The 15,181-nt window shown below is 34.8% G+C and overlaps 2 protein-coding genes across 2 annotated transcripts; one reads left to right on the top strand and one right to left on the bottom strand.

Moving 5' to 3' along the window:
- The first annotated feature begins 270 nt into the window (after positions 1–270).
- LOC115957663 (protein disulfide-isomerase 5-4-like) lies at positions 271–12,215 on the top strand. Its single transcript, XM_031075966.1, has 15 exons — positions 271–502; positions 1,963–2,053; positions 2,380–2,474; positions 5,520–5,577; positions 6,416–6,600; positions 6,738–6,795; positions 8,138–8,178; positions 8,324–8,398; positions 9,065–9,121; positions 10,147–10,213; positions 10,333–10,476; positions 10,813–11,034; positions 11,494–11,646; positions 11,735–11,812; positions 11,945–12,215. The coding sequence occupies exons 1-15, from the start codon at positions 462–464 to the stop codon at positions 12,020–12,022; spliced, it is 1,443 nt and encodes a 480-aa protein (XP_030931826.1). The 5' UTR covers positions 271–461; the 3' UTR covers positions 12,023–12,215.
- Positions 12,216–13,448: 1,233 nt separating this feature from the next.
- Positions 13,449–14,771, bottom strand: LOC115957527 (early nodulin-like protein 1). The gene is made up of 2 exons (XM_031075793.1): positions 14,447–14,771; positions 13,449–14,156 (listed from the first exon to the last, which is right to left on the bottom strand). Exons 1-2 carry the CDS (start codon positions 14,649–14,651, stop codon positions 13,705–13,707), a joined length of 657 nt encoding a protein of 218 aa, XP_030931653.1. The 5' UTR covers positions 14,652–14,771; the 3' UTR covers positions 13,449–13,704.
- Positions 14,772–15,181: the final 410 nt, after the last annotated feature.

A 15,181-nucleotide genomic window follows, 5' to 3' on the forward strand; every position in this document is an offset into this window, starting at 1 on the left:
TATGATCCTTTTGCATGCCTACTTATAATTAAAAATAAAATGGTGAGAGGCAACGGAGAGTGAGATTGTGTCCTTCAAAATCACAAAGAAGCTGCACTGGCCCACAACTACACACTTGCTATACAAATCATCATTTTTTTTGCATCTTTTTTATAAAGGGCAACACACACTTCACACATTCCTTGGGTCTTTAAACCTTTTTTTGTTTGTTTTGTTTTTTTATATATAAAAGGGAACAAATCCGGAAAAAAAAAAAAAAAAAAAAAGTCAGAGCGCGGAACTTAATATAGACAAGAAAAACAAAAACAAAAACAAATTGCAAAAGCAAACGAAGCTCATTAGCTCCACCAAAGGCCCAAACCCCAATCCCAATAGATAGATCTATCCATATTATATCTTTGGATTCGTTCTTCATATCTCTCTCTGACTCTGGAAAAAAAAAAATTCCGAAATTCGCAACCATGTTTTCCAGCAGCAAGATCAAATCCGTCGATTTTTACAGGTCTGTCAGATCTCTCACTCTCTCTTCCCACATTTCTCTCCATTTCCATTTCCATCTCTCTCTCTCTTTTTGTATTTTTAGATTTATTCGTATCCGCATACGTATCTTTGTTGCGAGTTGGATCGGATATGAAACCGGTTTTTTTTTTTTTTTTGGGTTTCTCTTTTGGATTAATTTGAATTCAGTTTTGTAGATTGAGATTTATTCGGTTTTGGTTTTTGTGAATGAGCTTGAATGTGTGATTCTATAGATAGGTTATGGAATTTAAATCAAATTGATTGCTGGAGTTTTGTGAAGAACAATTTGAAGTGGGAAAATTTTAACACACATTTAACTCAGTGAGATTTAGCTCAAAATTGGTATCTATATCATCCTCTAGTGAGATTAAGGTTGAGGGTAAGGTCTTGTGTTCAAGACTATGTAACTTAACATTAAAAAAAGGAGTCACAAAGCTCTCATTTCTGCGGGGTTTGTGTGAGGCGATTCGTAGGGAGCCTTACCCCAATTTTTTTTTTTTGGAGAGACTGTTTCTCAGATTCGAACCCGCAACACACGGGTGCCAATCCTTCACACCGGGCCCGACCTCTTAATTTAACACCCCCCAAAAGATAGAACCTATAATGCATTATAAGAAAAAGAAGAAGAAGAAGTGGTACTGTATTGGAGAAGTATGTACATTTTGGTGGTTATATGAAAAAATGGTGATGTGGAGAGGAAATAAGAAGATGGGTCTGTGATAAAAAGTTCATATAAAGAGTGGGGCTGTAGTTTTTTTTTTTTTTTTCCTTCCTCCTTTATAAGTAATAGATTTCACTCAAAGAAGAATCATACAAGGGATGATTATAAATCATTCTCACCGGGTTGTAGCATTTTTGTTTTGGAGTAAACGAGATAGGAAGTATTATCATAACAGCATAAGAAATATACAGGGTCTAGGAAGTCAGTAAATTCTAGAATTTGGAAGTATATTTCCCATTGTTACAGATCAATTTTATAATTTTGTATGGGCACTGAAGGTCATTTCCTTTTTTTTTTCTTTGGGGGGCAGGGGGTTGCAGGAAGTCAGTGAAGTCCAGAGTTTGGTTGTTAAATCGCCCATACTTACCTATCAATTTATAATTTTGTATGGATACTGAATAGGGGGAATAGGGAAGGAGTACATCATCTTAGCAAACTAAGCAAGTAAATTTATACAAATGTAACAAATATAGAATAGAGATGGAGATTAATTAAAAACATTTCTCTTTAAAGTTTTCCTATTGGTATCAGAAAATAGATCTAGAAGAAAAGATGAAGAATGAGACCATTGGAAAAAACTATCCCCCACTTTCTATTTATCAAAAGAAATGAGAATATGAGCGCAACTCCTGGCTCTTTTTTCCTTCTCCTTTTTCTTCTGTTTGATATGATAATGGTATATTTATGGATGTATTATGCCACTTATTCTTTTTTGTCTGCAGGAAAATCCCAAGAGATTTGACAGAGGCATCATTATCAGGTGCAGGATTATCCATAGTAGCAGCGCTGGCCATGATGTTTTTATTTGGAATGGTAGGTACCTTTTTACCTTCTTAGCTGGTTATTCAAAGCTTGATATGGAGATAATTTAGTATCCTTTGCATTTTAAGGGTGATAATTTATCCTATTTTATTTGGATGTATCAAGCTATTGGTCTTAATAAATGGAGAGATTTTCGAAAGTTTTTCTCATCTTCATTTTTTTTTCTAAAGATTTTAATTTTAATTTTTACCACTTCTATACATTCTTGGGATTCATTAACTTCCTAGACGGTAGTACACCTATATTTGCCATATTTTTTTTTTGCTTTTAGTAATAACTTTTGTTTCTTGATGCAAATCACAATGTTCATTTTACAGGAATTGAATAACTATTTGACTTTCAGCACATCTACAACTGTTATTGTTGACAGGAGTTCTGATGGGGACTTCTTACGCATTGATTTTAATATCAGGTAGAGTCTATGCACTAGTTAATGTTTTTTAGTTGGCAGGTAGAGTTTTGTGGCATTAGTTGGTTGTGAAATTGTTTCAAGTCATCTTTGAGATTATAGATATATGCATGTATATTTTACGAACACATACACTGTAATTCTGCTGTTGGCATTATAAATTTTCTTTTTTTCCTGAGTCTATTGCTGAAATATGACACGTCCTTTTGCATGAGTGTGTAGTTTAATCCTATGGTTGGGACTCAGGATTAATTGACTAGTGCTAACGGTGTGAATTAGTTTACTCCTTGATTTGTTGGATTGTTGTTGATGACATTATAGGATTCATGCGAGCAAGTTTTTCAAAACAAAAGAAGGCATTTTTTTACCTCTTGTTTTTTTTTTGTTTTTTTTTCCTGCTGAAAAGAATGCATTTCTTACTTGGATGTGAACATTGAGTTATCTGTTGATCTCTAGAAGATAATTATACATAAATATGTGTATTCCTATGTATGTATGTATATGTACACACATGTGTCTTAACCAAAGTAGTCAAAGGTGAAAGATGAAAGGTGACCTTAAGGTGCCAAGGCCTTGTATAGCCCAAGGCATGAGGCAGCAAAAAGGCACTAACCCTGACTGAAGGGAGGTGCCACATGCTAAATATAGCTATTATACATATAGAGTTTAAATCATATGTATCTAATGTATTGAAATATTATAATCTGTGTTGCATAAAACTTTAGGTCCATTAATTGATTTCAAAATAGGCTTAACACAGTTTAGGCTCTATTAATAATTCTTTTTTTTAAAGGAAAAAAGAATTTTAAAAAATGAGCTACTGTAAATTAATTTAACACGGTCTATTTATATTAATAATCAAATAGTCTATTAATAATTCTAACAAGTTTTACAACAAGCTTCTGTAAATTAATTAATTTCATAATAGGTTTTGTAGCAAGCTTCTACATAAAAAGGAAAAAAAAAAAGAGAACTGTCAAAGCTAAAGCCTAAAAGACTATTTGATTGAAAAAAAAAAAAAAAAAACTGATGAGGAAATAAAGAGTTGAAAGTGAAATAGAGAAAGGAAGGGGGGGGGGGGGATGAAATAGAGCTACTCGAGAGGAGAGAGAAAAAATAAAGACATTAGTACCTTGAATATGGTTTAAGATGCTCACCAGGCTCTAAAGGCATGTGCCTCATTAATGGTGCCTTGTGCTAGAGCCTTAGAGGCACCTCACCTCGCCCAGGCACCTAGGAGAGTACCCATCTCGCCTTTTACTACCATGGTCTTAACTCAGTGTTGGTAAAAGTGCGCTTAAGCGCAAAGCCCCCAAGGCTCCAATGTTTTTTCTCTCTAAAGCGAGGCGCATTCAAAGAAGTGCACTTTAAAGCGCACTTGTTTGCGCTTTTTCAAAAAGCTCAAAGCGCATTTATTTATATTAAAAAAAAAAAAAATCCAAAACTGAATTAAAACTAATGCTCAAAATGCTTAGTCAACTCAACCCAATATAGTATCTAGGTTGGGTGGCTTTATTTGCTAGGTTGACAAAGGCAAGATCTGTCATTGATGCTGTTGATTCAACCTGCAATTGTTTTTGTGGTCGTCAGTGACAGAGAGTTTGAGTAGAGGCTATGTGATGTGAGATTCTTTATGGGTGTGCATGCTCGGGAACTAGAGGCTATGTTAGACTTCATGGAAACCATATATGGTTCTCCTATAAGGGGGCTTGGTGAGGATAAAATGTGTTGGATACCTAGCAAAGATAAGGGATTAATGGTTAGTGATTATTATAGAATTTTAGTTGGCAACACTATCTATGGTTTTCCTTGGAAAAGTATTTGGAAGCAGAAGATTCCCTCTAGAATAGCTTTTTTTGTTTGGACTGCTATCTTAGGGAAATGCTTGACGATTGATAATTTACGAAAAAGGAAGGTGTGGATTTTGGATTGGTGCTACATGTGCAAGAGAAATGGTGAATTGGTTGTCCATCTATTCCTTCATTGTCCTATTGCTATGGATTTATGGTCTATGGTTTTGGGTCTATTTGGAGTAACTTGGGTTATGCTACAGCAGCTGCACACTGTTTTGGGGCTGTTAGGGTGTTGGCAAGGCAGCTTTAGTCGTCATCGAAATGGTTATATTTGGTCCATCGTTCCTCATTGCTTAATGTGGTGTCTTTGGAGGGAGAGAAATAGTAGATGTTTTGAAGATATTGAGAGATCTATTCCGGACCTCATGCTATTCTTTTTTAGAACTTTAATGGATTGGTTGTTTGCTTTGCAAAAACAATCATTCCCTTCTTTTATTGATTTCCTAGACTCTTGCAATTTTTGTATTTGATTTCTTGACCCCTTGTACACTCCCTATGTACTAGGGTGTTCCTTTTTGATATCAATAAAACTTATTACTTATCAAAAAAAGAAAAAAGAAAAAGTGACAGAGAGTTTGAGTAGTGTAGTCTCTGGTGACAGGGAGTTCCCAGTGGTGAAATTGGAAGGTGGCCAGAATACCAATACTAATGCTCACAATGCTTTGATACCATAGGAGCTCAAAAATTGCAGATATGCTTAATAAACCCTTATGTAAAACTAGATTGGATTTATTATGTAACAAGTTTGTATTGTATGATATGTATAATCTAGCTTGAGGGGGAGTGTCATGAGTAGTATTTACATGTTAAGGGTAGATTGATAATTATGTACTCAAGTCTTTAGTATAAATACTAATAATGTGTGTTTGGGTAAATTAATTAACCGACACTCACAAATATATATATATATATATATAGTATTGATATTATAAGCGCATGTGCCATGAATTTAAAGATGTCTAAGTATTGACAGGTGAGGCTAAGGTCTCATGTTGGTGATATTTCTGCAATTGATCTAGTTTTTAATCACTAATCAATAGAAGGTTCCTGTTATTTGCTGCAAATGATGTTATTGTATCTCGTCTTTCAATTTTGTCTTTTGGTGCTTCATTCTTCCATATATACACCTACAAATATGAGTAATCCTTCTCACATATTTATTTGGTTGACTAATTTCTTCTTAGTTATCTTGTAGTTTTCCTGCCCTCTCATGTGAATTTGCGTCTGTAGACCTGAGTGATATCTTGGGAACAGTAAGTTTCTATTTTCCAAATTGTTTCATTGATTACTTCTACAAAATGAAAGTCATTGCTTATGGTTGAGAAATTGTTTTTTAATAATCTAATCAGGATGTGATTGTCACTCTATCTTATTATCATTCAACTTTTTTCTCTTCAATCTTTTAATACACATTTGTATACCTTGGACGTTCCGTATGTGTAATCCTTTTGGAAAAGAAAGCAGGCATTTTTCTTCTTTCACCAAGCAAAAAGACCTAAGAAATTTGAGTATGTAATTATTATTCATATGAAAAACTGATGTAGGGGCATTATATGTTGTTAGCAACAATTCTGTATTGAAGTAATGAAGAATTTTGAAAGTTGACACAAGTATGAGGAAAGTTGTCGAGGAGAGGAGCTTAGCACTCTTCATAGTACCTGTCTATTTCTAGTTGCGATAAAATGCAGTTCCCTACTCAACATCAGCTAACTTGAACCAAAATAAAGTAATGAGTATTGCATCAAATTGATTTCACTTCTGATTCCAAATATAGTTTCACTTTAAACCTTCCTTTTTTTGTTTTGTTTTGTTTTTTTTTTTTTTTTGGGGGGGGGTGGGGGTTTAAAGGTTGGTGGTGCTCGATGTTTAAAATCATGTATACTCCATGCGTAATCTCTTTTCAAGGATGTCTCCTGTTTCCTTGGGTTACATTACACCCTTTTTGTGTTATTGCTCCTTTTGGGTATTGATTGATTCTTTTAAGAATATTTGCCACCCTTCACTCATTTATGTTCTCAATTGTTATTTTTATTTATTTCTTTCATTTTTCATATTATAGTTTGGTCTGATTTTGTGATATTTTACTTTCAGAACAGGTTGAATATAACAAAAACAATTCGCAAATTTTCTATAGACCATAATTTAAGACCCACAGGCTCCGAGTTTCACTCGGGACCAATTTCACATGACATTAAGCATGGGGAGGAATTCGATGAAGAACCTGTTGAAGGTTCTGTTGATCTGACAGCTCAAAATTTTGATAGATATTCTCATATGTAAGCGGATCATTTCTGACTTTCAGACCTGTAGTTTTTATTTATTTATTTAATTTATTCTGATTATTGAATATTTTCCTTGTAATGTAATAACTATGGTGGTGCCTTCACTTGGTTTGTGCTAAACATCTTTGCAGGCATCCAATTTTGGTTGTCAATTTTTTTGCTCCTTGGTGCTACTGGAGCAATCGCCTGGTAAGTTTATTATCTTCATTAATTTATCATTGGACATCTAGGCAATTTTTTTTTTGACTTCACTGGTGCTTAATTCAGCAGTTTCTGCCTAATTGGTTCTACTTTGTAGACTCCAATCCATCACTGAGAATTTTCATTGCGGAGATGAATTTTATGATCATCTTTTAAAGTAGTCCATATATTTTGTATGATATACATCAATTTGAAATGATGAATTATCACTGCATTACACATCTTTGTACAAGAATATGTCTATGATGCATTGCCAAGGAATCTAGAGCTCAATTCATGTTGCATTTAGTAAACTAGTTGCAATATTAATGGTGGAGCCATGGAGGACTTGGAATCCCATTTCTTGTAGCAGTTAATTTTGAAGGACTGATTCCTCAAATTGTTTGCTTTGTGTAAACCATATTCCCTTTTTTTGATAAGTGGGTGTGTGGCCCCAAGGGGAGGGGTAGGAGAGATTCGATCTATTAAGCTCAGCTTCATGAGGCTTAGTCCCTAGCCGAATATGCAACCCCTTGGGGTTACTGTATTCCCTATGATTTTGGCGAACAAAAGGTCACAGAGAGTCCATTCTAGGTAATTAGCAGACATCTGTTTAAGAGCGGTGGTGTGAACAAATTTCACCCTTTCTTACATCCAATCTTACAGTACTGCTTACAAAGGACTGACTTACATCAGATATACTTTAGCAGTCACTAAAATATTTGATTTGTAGGTGACAGGCTGAAGGAATAGGAAAAACTGAAAAAGAGGGACCGAACTTTATTCAGCTCCCCCAACTAACTTCTATGAGGCAACATAAAATGATGATAATTTTCAAGCTACCTCTCTATTTGAATAACTGCTTTGTGTATGTCAACTTTGGATGAGTTCAAGCAATAGAGGGGAAGAACATTTTCAACTTGCCAGTTTCTGTAAATAATGGTTTACATATGTCATACTTTTTGGACACTTGTTAGTTGTATGTCGTTTCTGGATTACTTTCACCTGAAATTTCCCCATAGAAGCTTGTCTTGCTCTCATTTGCTATGTTGATCTCTCTGGAGTCTGGACGCATGGGTCTGCATTTTTGAACTTGGCATTATTATGTTGTAAAATGTTCAAAATCCTTCTCAAACATGAACAATGTCATTTATCATATGAATGTTCTAATTCTTGGGTTTATTTTCATTGAAATTTCAATTTTTCAAAAAAAAATCATTTGTGGTGTGTCAATCATTTTCTTGCTGTCTACTAGTTGAATAACTAAATGGTTAGAATTGATTAATGTATTTTATATTAATTCTTGCTGTCTTTAATAGATGCTTGTCTTTTATTTTCTCTTTCTGTTCAGAAACCAGCATGGGAAAAGGCGGCCAAAATAATCAGAGAAAGGTAAATCACTTTCCAGCTTATATTTTTCCTGTGCTTGTAATGAATTTTTTGTCTAATGTACTTCATCATATCATCTGTGACATTGATGTGTAGCCTTATTTTCACTCTGCAACTCAGAATCTTACATGAACACTTATTTATTTAGATATGACCCAGAGTTGGATGGGCGGATTCTTTTGGGAAAGGTAGATTGCACTCAAGAACCTGACTTGTGTAGAAGGTACTTTCTAGATTTATGTTTTCTTGTTTCCAGGTTTCATTGCTGTTGTGGATCTAATTTCAGGTTCAATTTTCTATTAGTAACGAACTAGTTTTGCCCCATATGTTTCATTAATTTTAGTAAAAATCTAAAATTCATATATGACCCCAGTTTCTCAGACCAGGATTTATTTGAATAATTGGATACTGATCCTTACAGAATCAGTTTAATTTGCTTGTTGGTGATCACTCAGAGTGGAGAAGAAAATCTGAAAGGAAGATGTCCCACTACAAAGAGATTCACTTAGGCAACAGTTTGATTAAATTTTATATTTGAATGAGAACTTTGCTGGATGGGGCTGCATACTATCATGAGCATAATATTTGATAGCTTTGCTACCAAATTTTAAGTTTTTTATTAATAACAAGGCTTGTAGGACTAATTATTTCAGTTTTCTTCTTTTGAAAATACTTGTGATGGTTTTATGAATAGAGTTGTATGGTCTGATAGAAAAAATAGTGGCGACTTTCACATAACTTGTGTTCTAGTTTTATGTTGGATTACCTCTTGGCAGAAAAAAAAAAAAAAGGGAAAAAAGAAAAGAAAAATAAAAACAAAAGAATCTTTTTTCCTTCAGTTAGTTTCTTGCTATTTTTTCTTTTTCCTAACTTCATCTTCATTATTCAGGAATCACATACAAGGTTATCCATCTATTCGCATTTTTCGTAAAGGAAGTGATCTTAGGTAAATAATTTATCTTTTGTTTATGCACACCATCCTTGTCAACAGATGTTGAGTATTTTTATAGCTTGCATAACTTTGCACATGTAATCTTTGTGCTTTAAACTATTGAACACATTTTTATCATATGCTTTATATTTACATTCATTTTGCGTTTGAGCCATAAAATGTTCATCATCTTTATCTTCATCTAATTGCCTCTGCATGTCTATGTGGTTCTATGGAAGAACAGTTGTAATTGTTATGTATGCTATTAAGAATCAGCTGGTTCTAATTTATAATTCTAATGCCTTAGACTTGCTTTGCATCGTCACCAGCATGTTTTACTTATTCTACAAGTGTATGTGGTCGATATGTTATATAGTAGTACTGTAAAAGTTTAAAAGTTTTCAACACGATGTTTGGGAGTTCTTAAAAGAATGGAATGGAAATTATAGAATGAGTAAATATCATAGAGAATGGACAGGAAAGGAAGGGGAAGGAAAGGAATATGGTGTATTTTTACTAGTGTGTTTGGGAGTGTATAAAAGAAGGAATGGATTGGAAAGAAATATGTAGTTTTACTATTATTCTCTTCACCTTTTACTTGTCTTTTCTCAGTTGAGGAAAATTGATATATCACCAACATTTCATGAAAGGAATGTGTTTTTCCCACTTTTGGGAGGAATACTTAGGAGAAAGTGGAATATCCCTAAAAATCGATACCATTCCCTTCCCCACTCTCAAACAAGTTGTAAGGATGTTTGTGGTATGATTATTGACACAACTGGTTGTATACTATTAAGGGGTTTGCAGTGTTTGCTTTCCCTTTTGAGTAAATGTTTTTGCTCATAAAAACAGGTCCACTGTTTCTGTTGCCTAGTTCATTTATTTATTTCTTTAAACTATTGTCACTGTTGCATCATTTTGATTCTTGTATAAGGTCTCATATGGAAACAACTTTTTTCCTTCTAAAAAAGATAAATGCTCCAATCTTCCTGTCCTTGGCAGTTCAATCTTTCTTATTATTTGTCTTTTGTCTGTATCAGGAATGACCATGGACACCACGACCATGAATCTTACTATGGAGATCGAGATGTAGATAGCTTGGTTAAGGTATAGAAGCAATTAAGTTTGCTATAGGATCACATGCGTCCAAGTTTAAGTTTGACATTTCTAGTGAATAACCATTAAGAGTACAACATGGCCTGATTTTATGTTTCTACCCTTGGCAGACAATGGAAGATTTGGTTGCACCCATTCCTGTGGAATCTCAGAAGATGGCTTTGGATGATAAGTCAAACATGACACAAAATACCAAAAGACCGGCACCATCAACAGGAGGCTGTAGAATTGAGGGATATGTGCGAGTGAAGAAGGTAATTTCCTATAAAAATGAAAATATATGGAAGTATTGCTTTGATATTTAGGTGGCCATAAGGGAACTGTTATTGCCAAAGAGCCATTTAGTTGCTTAGTTTTCAGATGTGAGCTTGCTTTTAGTTTTAGATGCATGACATTCTTTAATTTGTGCTACAAACAACTACATAACTTTGGCAATAATGCAGCAGTTATAGCTTAAGCGGTTATGGTAATTATCTTTTTGTTCTCATCACAATATCTGGCCATTTAGACCCTGCAAATTGAACCCAAAGGGAAACACACTTTTTATTTGGGTGTTCAGTTTCAAACAAAAGCTGTCTTGTTCTCTGCAGGTTCCAGGAAACCTTATCTTCTCAGCTCGTTCAGGAGCCCATTCTTTCGATTCTACTCAAATGAATATGTCACATGTCATATCCCATCTTTCATTTGGTCGGAAGATTGCGCCTAGGGCGATGTCTGATGTGAAGCGCTTGATACCTTATATTGGTGGAAGCCATGACAGGTTAAATGGGCGATCATTCATTAATCACCGGGATTTAGGTGCAAATGTTACAGTAAGTTTGTAAAGTTTATGTGATCTTTACTACTTTATATAATTTAATTTCTCTTCTCTAATGTTCTTCACATGCCCAGCCATCTGCATGTAATTGTTTTTATTTTACTGCTTATGTGAAAGAAATCAGCATTGTTTGGTTCTATGATTTTTTCAAGGACCAGAACCAGATTGAATCCATTTTTCCCTTATATTTTGTCAGAAATACTGAAATACTCATTATGGTTAATTCTTGCTGAATGAGGTAGATAATATTTGACTTGGGCTCCCCTCATCTAGCAGAAATTAGATCGCAAGAGATTCATTCCTGTCAGTAACCACAAGGCCCCAAACTACTCTTTTTAATTGGCCTCCTGAGTGAATGAGAATTAAATGAGCTGTGGGATTTTGAATGTGAATAATGTTTTGATGTTTGAGCACTATATATAGAAATGCATTAATCAGATTATTTCACTTGCAGATAGAGCATTATGTGCAAATTGTTAAAACGGAGGTGATGGTAAAAGGGCCTCATAAGTTAGTTGAGGAGTATGAGTACACAGCCCACAGCAGTTTGGCGCAAAGCGTATACATACCTGTTGCAAAATTCCATTTTGAGCTTTCTCCGATGCAGGTTTAGTAACAAACTACATAGTATTCATTTATTAATTATATATCCCCCGGTTCTCATTTTCCACATTTTTTGTCTTCTTCTTTGTCAGGTTTTAATAACTGAGAATCCAAAGTCATTTTCACATTTTCTCACAAATGTCTGTGCTATTATTGGAGGTGTTTTCACGGTTGGTATCTTACTCTCTCTCTCTCTCTCTCTCTCTCTCTCTCTATAGATATATATATATATATATATTTTTTTCAACTTTTAAGATCTTATTGCTTGCTATTGTTAACTACTGTTCATTTGCGTGTTTCAGGTTGCTGGAATTTTGGATTCCATTCTGCACAACACTTTTAGACTGATGAAGAAAGTAGAATTAGGAAAAAATTTTTGATAGATAGGTGAAATCTTTAAGCCTATAAAAAATTCTTATTTTCTCAGACTACCATTTACTAGTGAGGGATTTTTTGCAATCTATTATATTATAAATATATGTAATGAAGAAAGAAACTCTTTAATTGTTCGCCATTATAGTTACCATTAGAGGAAATTATTTGGAAAAAAAAATCTGAGGTTTCTGGTTGTAATGTTTTGCCTCCATTTTATTTGTCCTTTTGATTAAATAGATTATTGGATAGTAGGATTGTTAAATGATCTATAGACGTGGAAATTGAAAAAAAAAAAATTTATTTTATGAGATTGTCTAGTAAAGTGAGGTGTTGAATGTCTTTATGATACAAAATACCATCTCATGATAATGATCTTATGATACCATTTTACGAGAAACCCTCATAAAATTGAGGGATGATCATTATCGTGTCACCTGAAGAAAAAAAGAGAGGGTATGTTAAATTCCACCTGCATATTATTTTCCTCTATTGAAAATGAACATAAAAAGACACAAATTTTGGATAGATTTTGTGGGTGGACATAATAGCACAACAGAAATTGCACTAATATGTAATGAGTGGGTGAGTAAACTATTGAGTCCTTCATCAGGTATGTACTAGGTAGACCTAGGTTAAATGACTTTACTAGTGGGGGTGTACATGGTTTGGGGCGATCGGTGTAGTAGTCAGGTGCCCAGAGAGGACCTCAAAGGAATGAAGATCAACTGTAAAACCTAATCACATCAAACTTAAATGAATTTCAATCAACACGACCACACCGTGAGAGCCATAGGGAAATTGGATATGGGATCTCAAAGGAGAGAGCAAATTTAGGATCCCGAAAACTCAATCACATCATACCCAAACAAGCTTCGATTGACACTATTATTGCACGCGGTGGTTTGCAATACCTCATTGCCCTACCCCACGGTCTATCATCAGGCTCTCATGAAGGCTTAGTACCCACCATCAGGCCTTACCAACAATCGAAATTGAAGCTATACCTTGAAGATGAGGCAAGAAGAGAATGAGAAGATGTGAGAGGAAGAAAGAGAGATATGGTAGTTTGATTGATCCGAGATAAGAAGGAGAAATAATTTATAGATATATACCTTTGGTGCAATGTAGTTTTTATCGAAGTTCTGAAACTGCTCTGGTCGGCCTGCAGTAATCTTAAAAATCACCAATCATCAACCTGTGCACACCAGCTTGGCTCAAGTCAAGATCATCGGTTTGAACAATCCTATTAACTAGCCATTTTGGGATATAGTGTAGATGAGAGTAGCACTTGGAGTCTTGGGTAATGATAAATGATATCTTTGTGCTTTAATCACTTTATATATACGGTTTCAAATGAAGATTTTGTTTTTCTTTTTTTCTTTCATGTATAAAAAGCCCCAGAATCAGAGAAAGAGACAGAAACAAGAATAATTAACACGAAATTCGTGTTATCCACACAGTATAAAGATTCATTTATTCCCTTATTTACGAACATCAATAATGGTGAAATTACAAGCACCCCAAATAGCATATCATTGGCAGCTTGCTTATTTCAACTGTATAACAAACCATTCCACCTTTGAAAACCCAGTTGAGTTCAAGGTACGAAAAACAATGGGGTAAAAAAATAAAAGAAAGGAAAAAGGAAAAAAAAAAAGAAACCAACTCAATCATTCAAACATTATACTTAGAGTAAGAAATAAAGAGATGAAGCAGTGAATGCTCCAAGGGTAGTGACAGAACTAATGAAGATTGAAGAAGCTCCACTTGGGGGAGGAGGAGGAGTTTCACTGACAGGAGCTGGAGTCTCCTCACCGGTAGGTGGTGGTGACGGAGACTCCTCACCGGTAGGTGCTGGAGATGGTGTTATATCTGTTGAGCCTGAAGGTGGAGGAGAGGTGGTTGTGTTAGTATTCTGAGAGCTGTTGCTTCTATCTGCCAATACAATAACCACCATCTTTTCATTTTTTTGACAGTTGTCTTTGTTGCCACTTATGAAGTAGAAAGGCCCAGATTGAGGCAACTGGACAACAGTGTGACCATCAGTGTATTTTTGCTGATATGAGTCAGTGTTGCAATTGTTGTAGCTGTCCTGGTTTACTTGAAGCACCGAGTCTTGGTCGGGTTGGTAGTTAAAAACTGCAAGTGTGACAGAGTTGTACTTAAAAAGTTAATTCAAGTAATTTAAAATAATATATCATTTGCTAATTAATTCAATACTTAGATTCCATTTGTTTTGATAGGGAAAAACAATCCAAGATTGATCATGTATCCTTGATTCAAGCCTAATCAAGAGCCTCATAGGTCAAATTTTCTTGTATATGTATATAAAAATATTGTACAGATATTTCTGTACTGAGAAAATGGTACATTGAACAAGCAATAATTTATGTTAAAATGAAGACAGCTTGGGAATGATAACAACTTACGAAGAGAGTCTCCGATTTGAAATCGGCTATTTTCTGCCCATTGGTTGAAGTGGACATCATTGGGACTTGGAACACTCCAGCCCTTTGAGCCTCCAACAGTAAACTGAGTTGCAGCTCCCTTCTGCACCAACAGCATGAGACAAAAGAGCCCCACTGCATACAATACTTTGTTTTGAGGATTTAGTTTAAAAATAGTGTTAGCCATTGTAAAGGAACAAATGAGCAATTAGATATAGAAAAAGGTTTTTATTTCAGCCAAAAACTGAGATCTCAAATTCAGGTGGAGCTAGAGGTGTGGCAAGAATGGTGTCAGGGTCGAGGTTTTTGTAGGCCAAGCTGCGTGGAACTTTACAAGCTGTGGCATTGAAGCTTTTGCAACTTTTTCTTATTCTCACTTCTTTGGATGACTTAACTCCTAGTGCAAAGCATTTGTGCGACTTTATAATAAGAGCTAGGTTGTTCTCTTCACTTTCGGAGCTTTTGTATAACTTGGCTTGTGGGTTTATACTTTGCTTGAAAATTATCAAGAATATTCATGTCTTGTGCTCTCGGTTAATCTAACGACATCTTATGAACATCCACGCAAGCTAAGCCTGTCTTCACATAACATGAATAGTTTCCATCTTGAGCTTCTTTTCTTTCTTCTCACAAAGATGTTTAAAAAGTTTAAACTTTAAAGTTGTGGCAGATCCAATTTGTAGTATAAATGGATCAAAGTAATTTTACAAGAAGGCT

Source organism: Quercus lobata, chromosome 8, assembly GCF_001633185.2.
Source record: "Quercus lobata isolate SW786 chromosome 8, ValleyOak3.0 Primary Assembly, whole genome shotgun sequence".
In the NCBI taxonomy this organism is placed as follows: domain Eukaryota; kingdom Viridiplantae; phylum Streptophyta; class Magnoliopsida; order Fagales; family Fagaceae; genus Quercus; species Quercus lobata.

Excerpts from the sequence above, each read along its gene's own strand:
- LOC115957663 (XM_031075966.1), top strand. The coding sequence starts at position 462 with ATGTTTTCCAGCAGCAAGATCAAATCCGTCGATTTTTACAG. Across the intron at positions 2,475-5,519 it reads CGCATTGATTTTAATATCAG|TTTTCCTGCCCTCTCATGTG; the intron begins GTAGAGTCTATG and ends GTTATCTTGTAG. Across the intron at positions 11,647-11,734 it reads TTGAGCTTTCTCCGATGCAG|GTTTTAATAACTGAGAATCC; the intron begins GTTTAGTAACAA and ends CTTCTTTGTCAG.
- LOC115957527 (XM_031075793.1), bottom strand. The coding sequence starts at position 14,651 with ATGGCTAACACTATTTTTAAACTAAATCCTCAAAACAAAGTATTGTAT. Across the intron at positions 14,157-14,446 it reads TCAAATCGGAGACTCTCTTC|TTTTTAACTACCAACCCGAC; the intron begins GTAAGTTGTTAT and ends TCACACTTGCAG.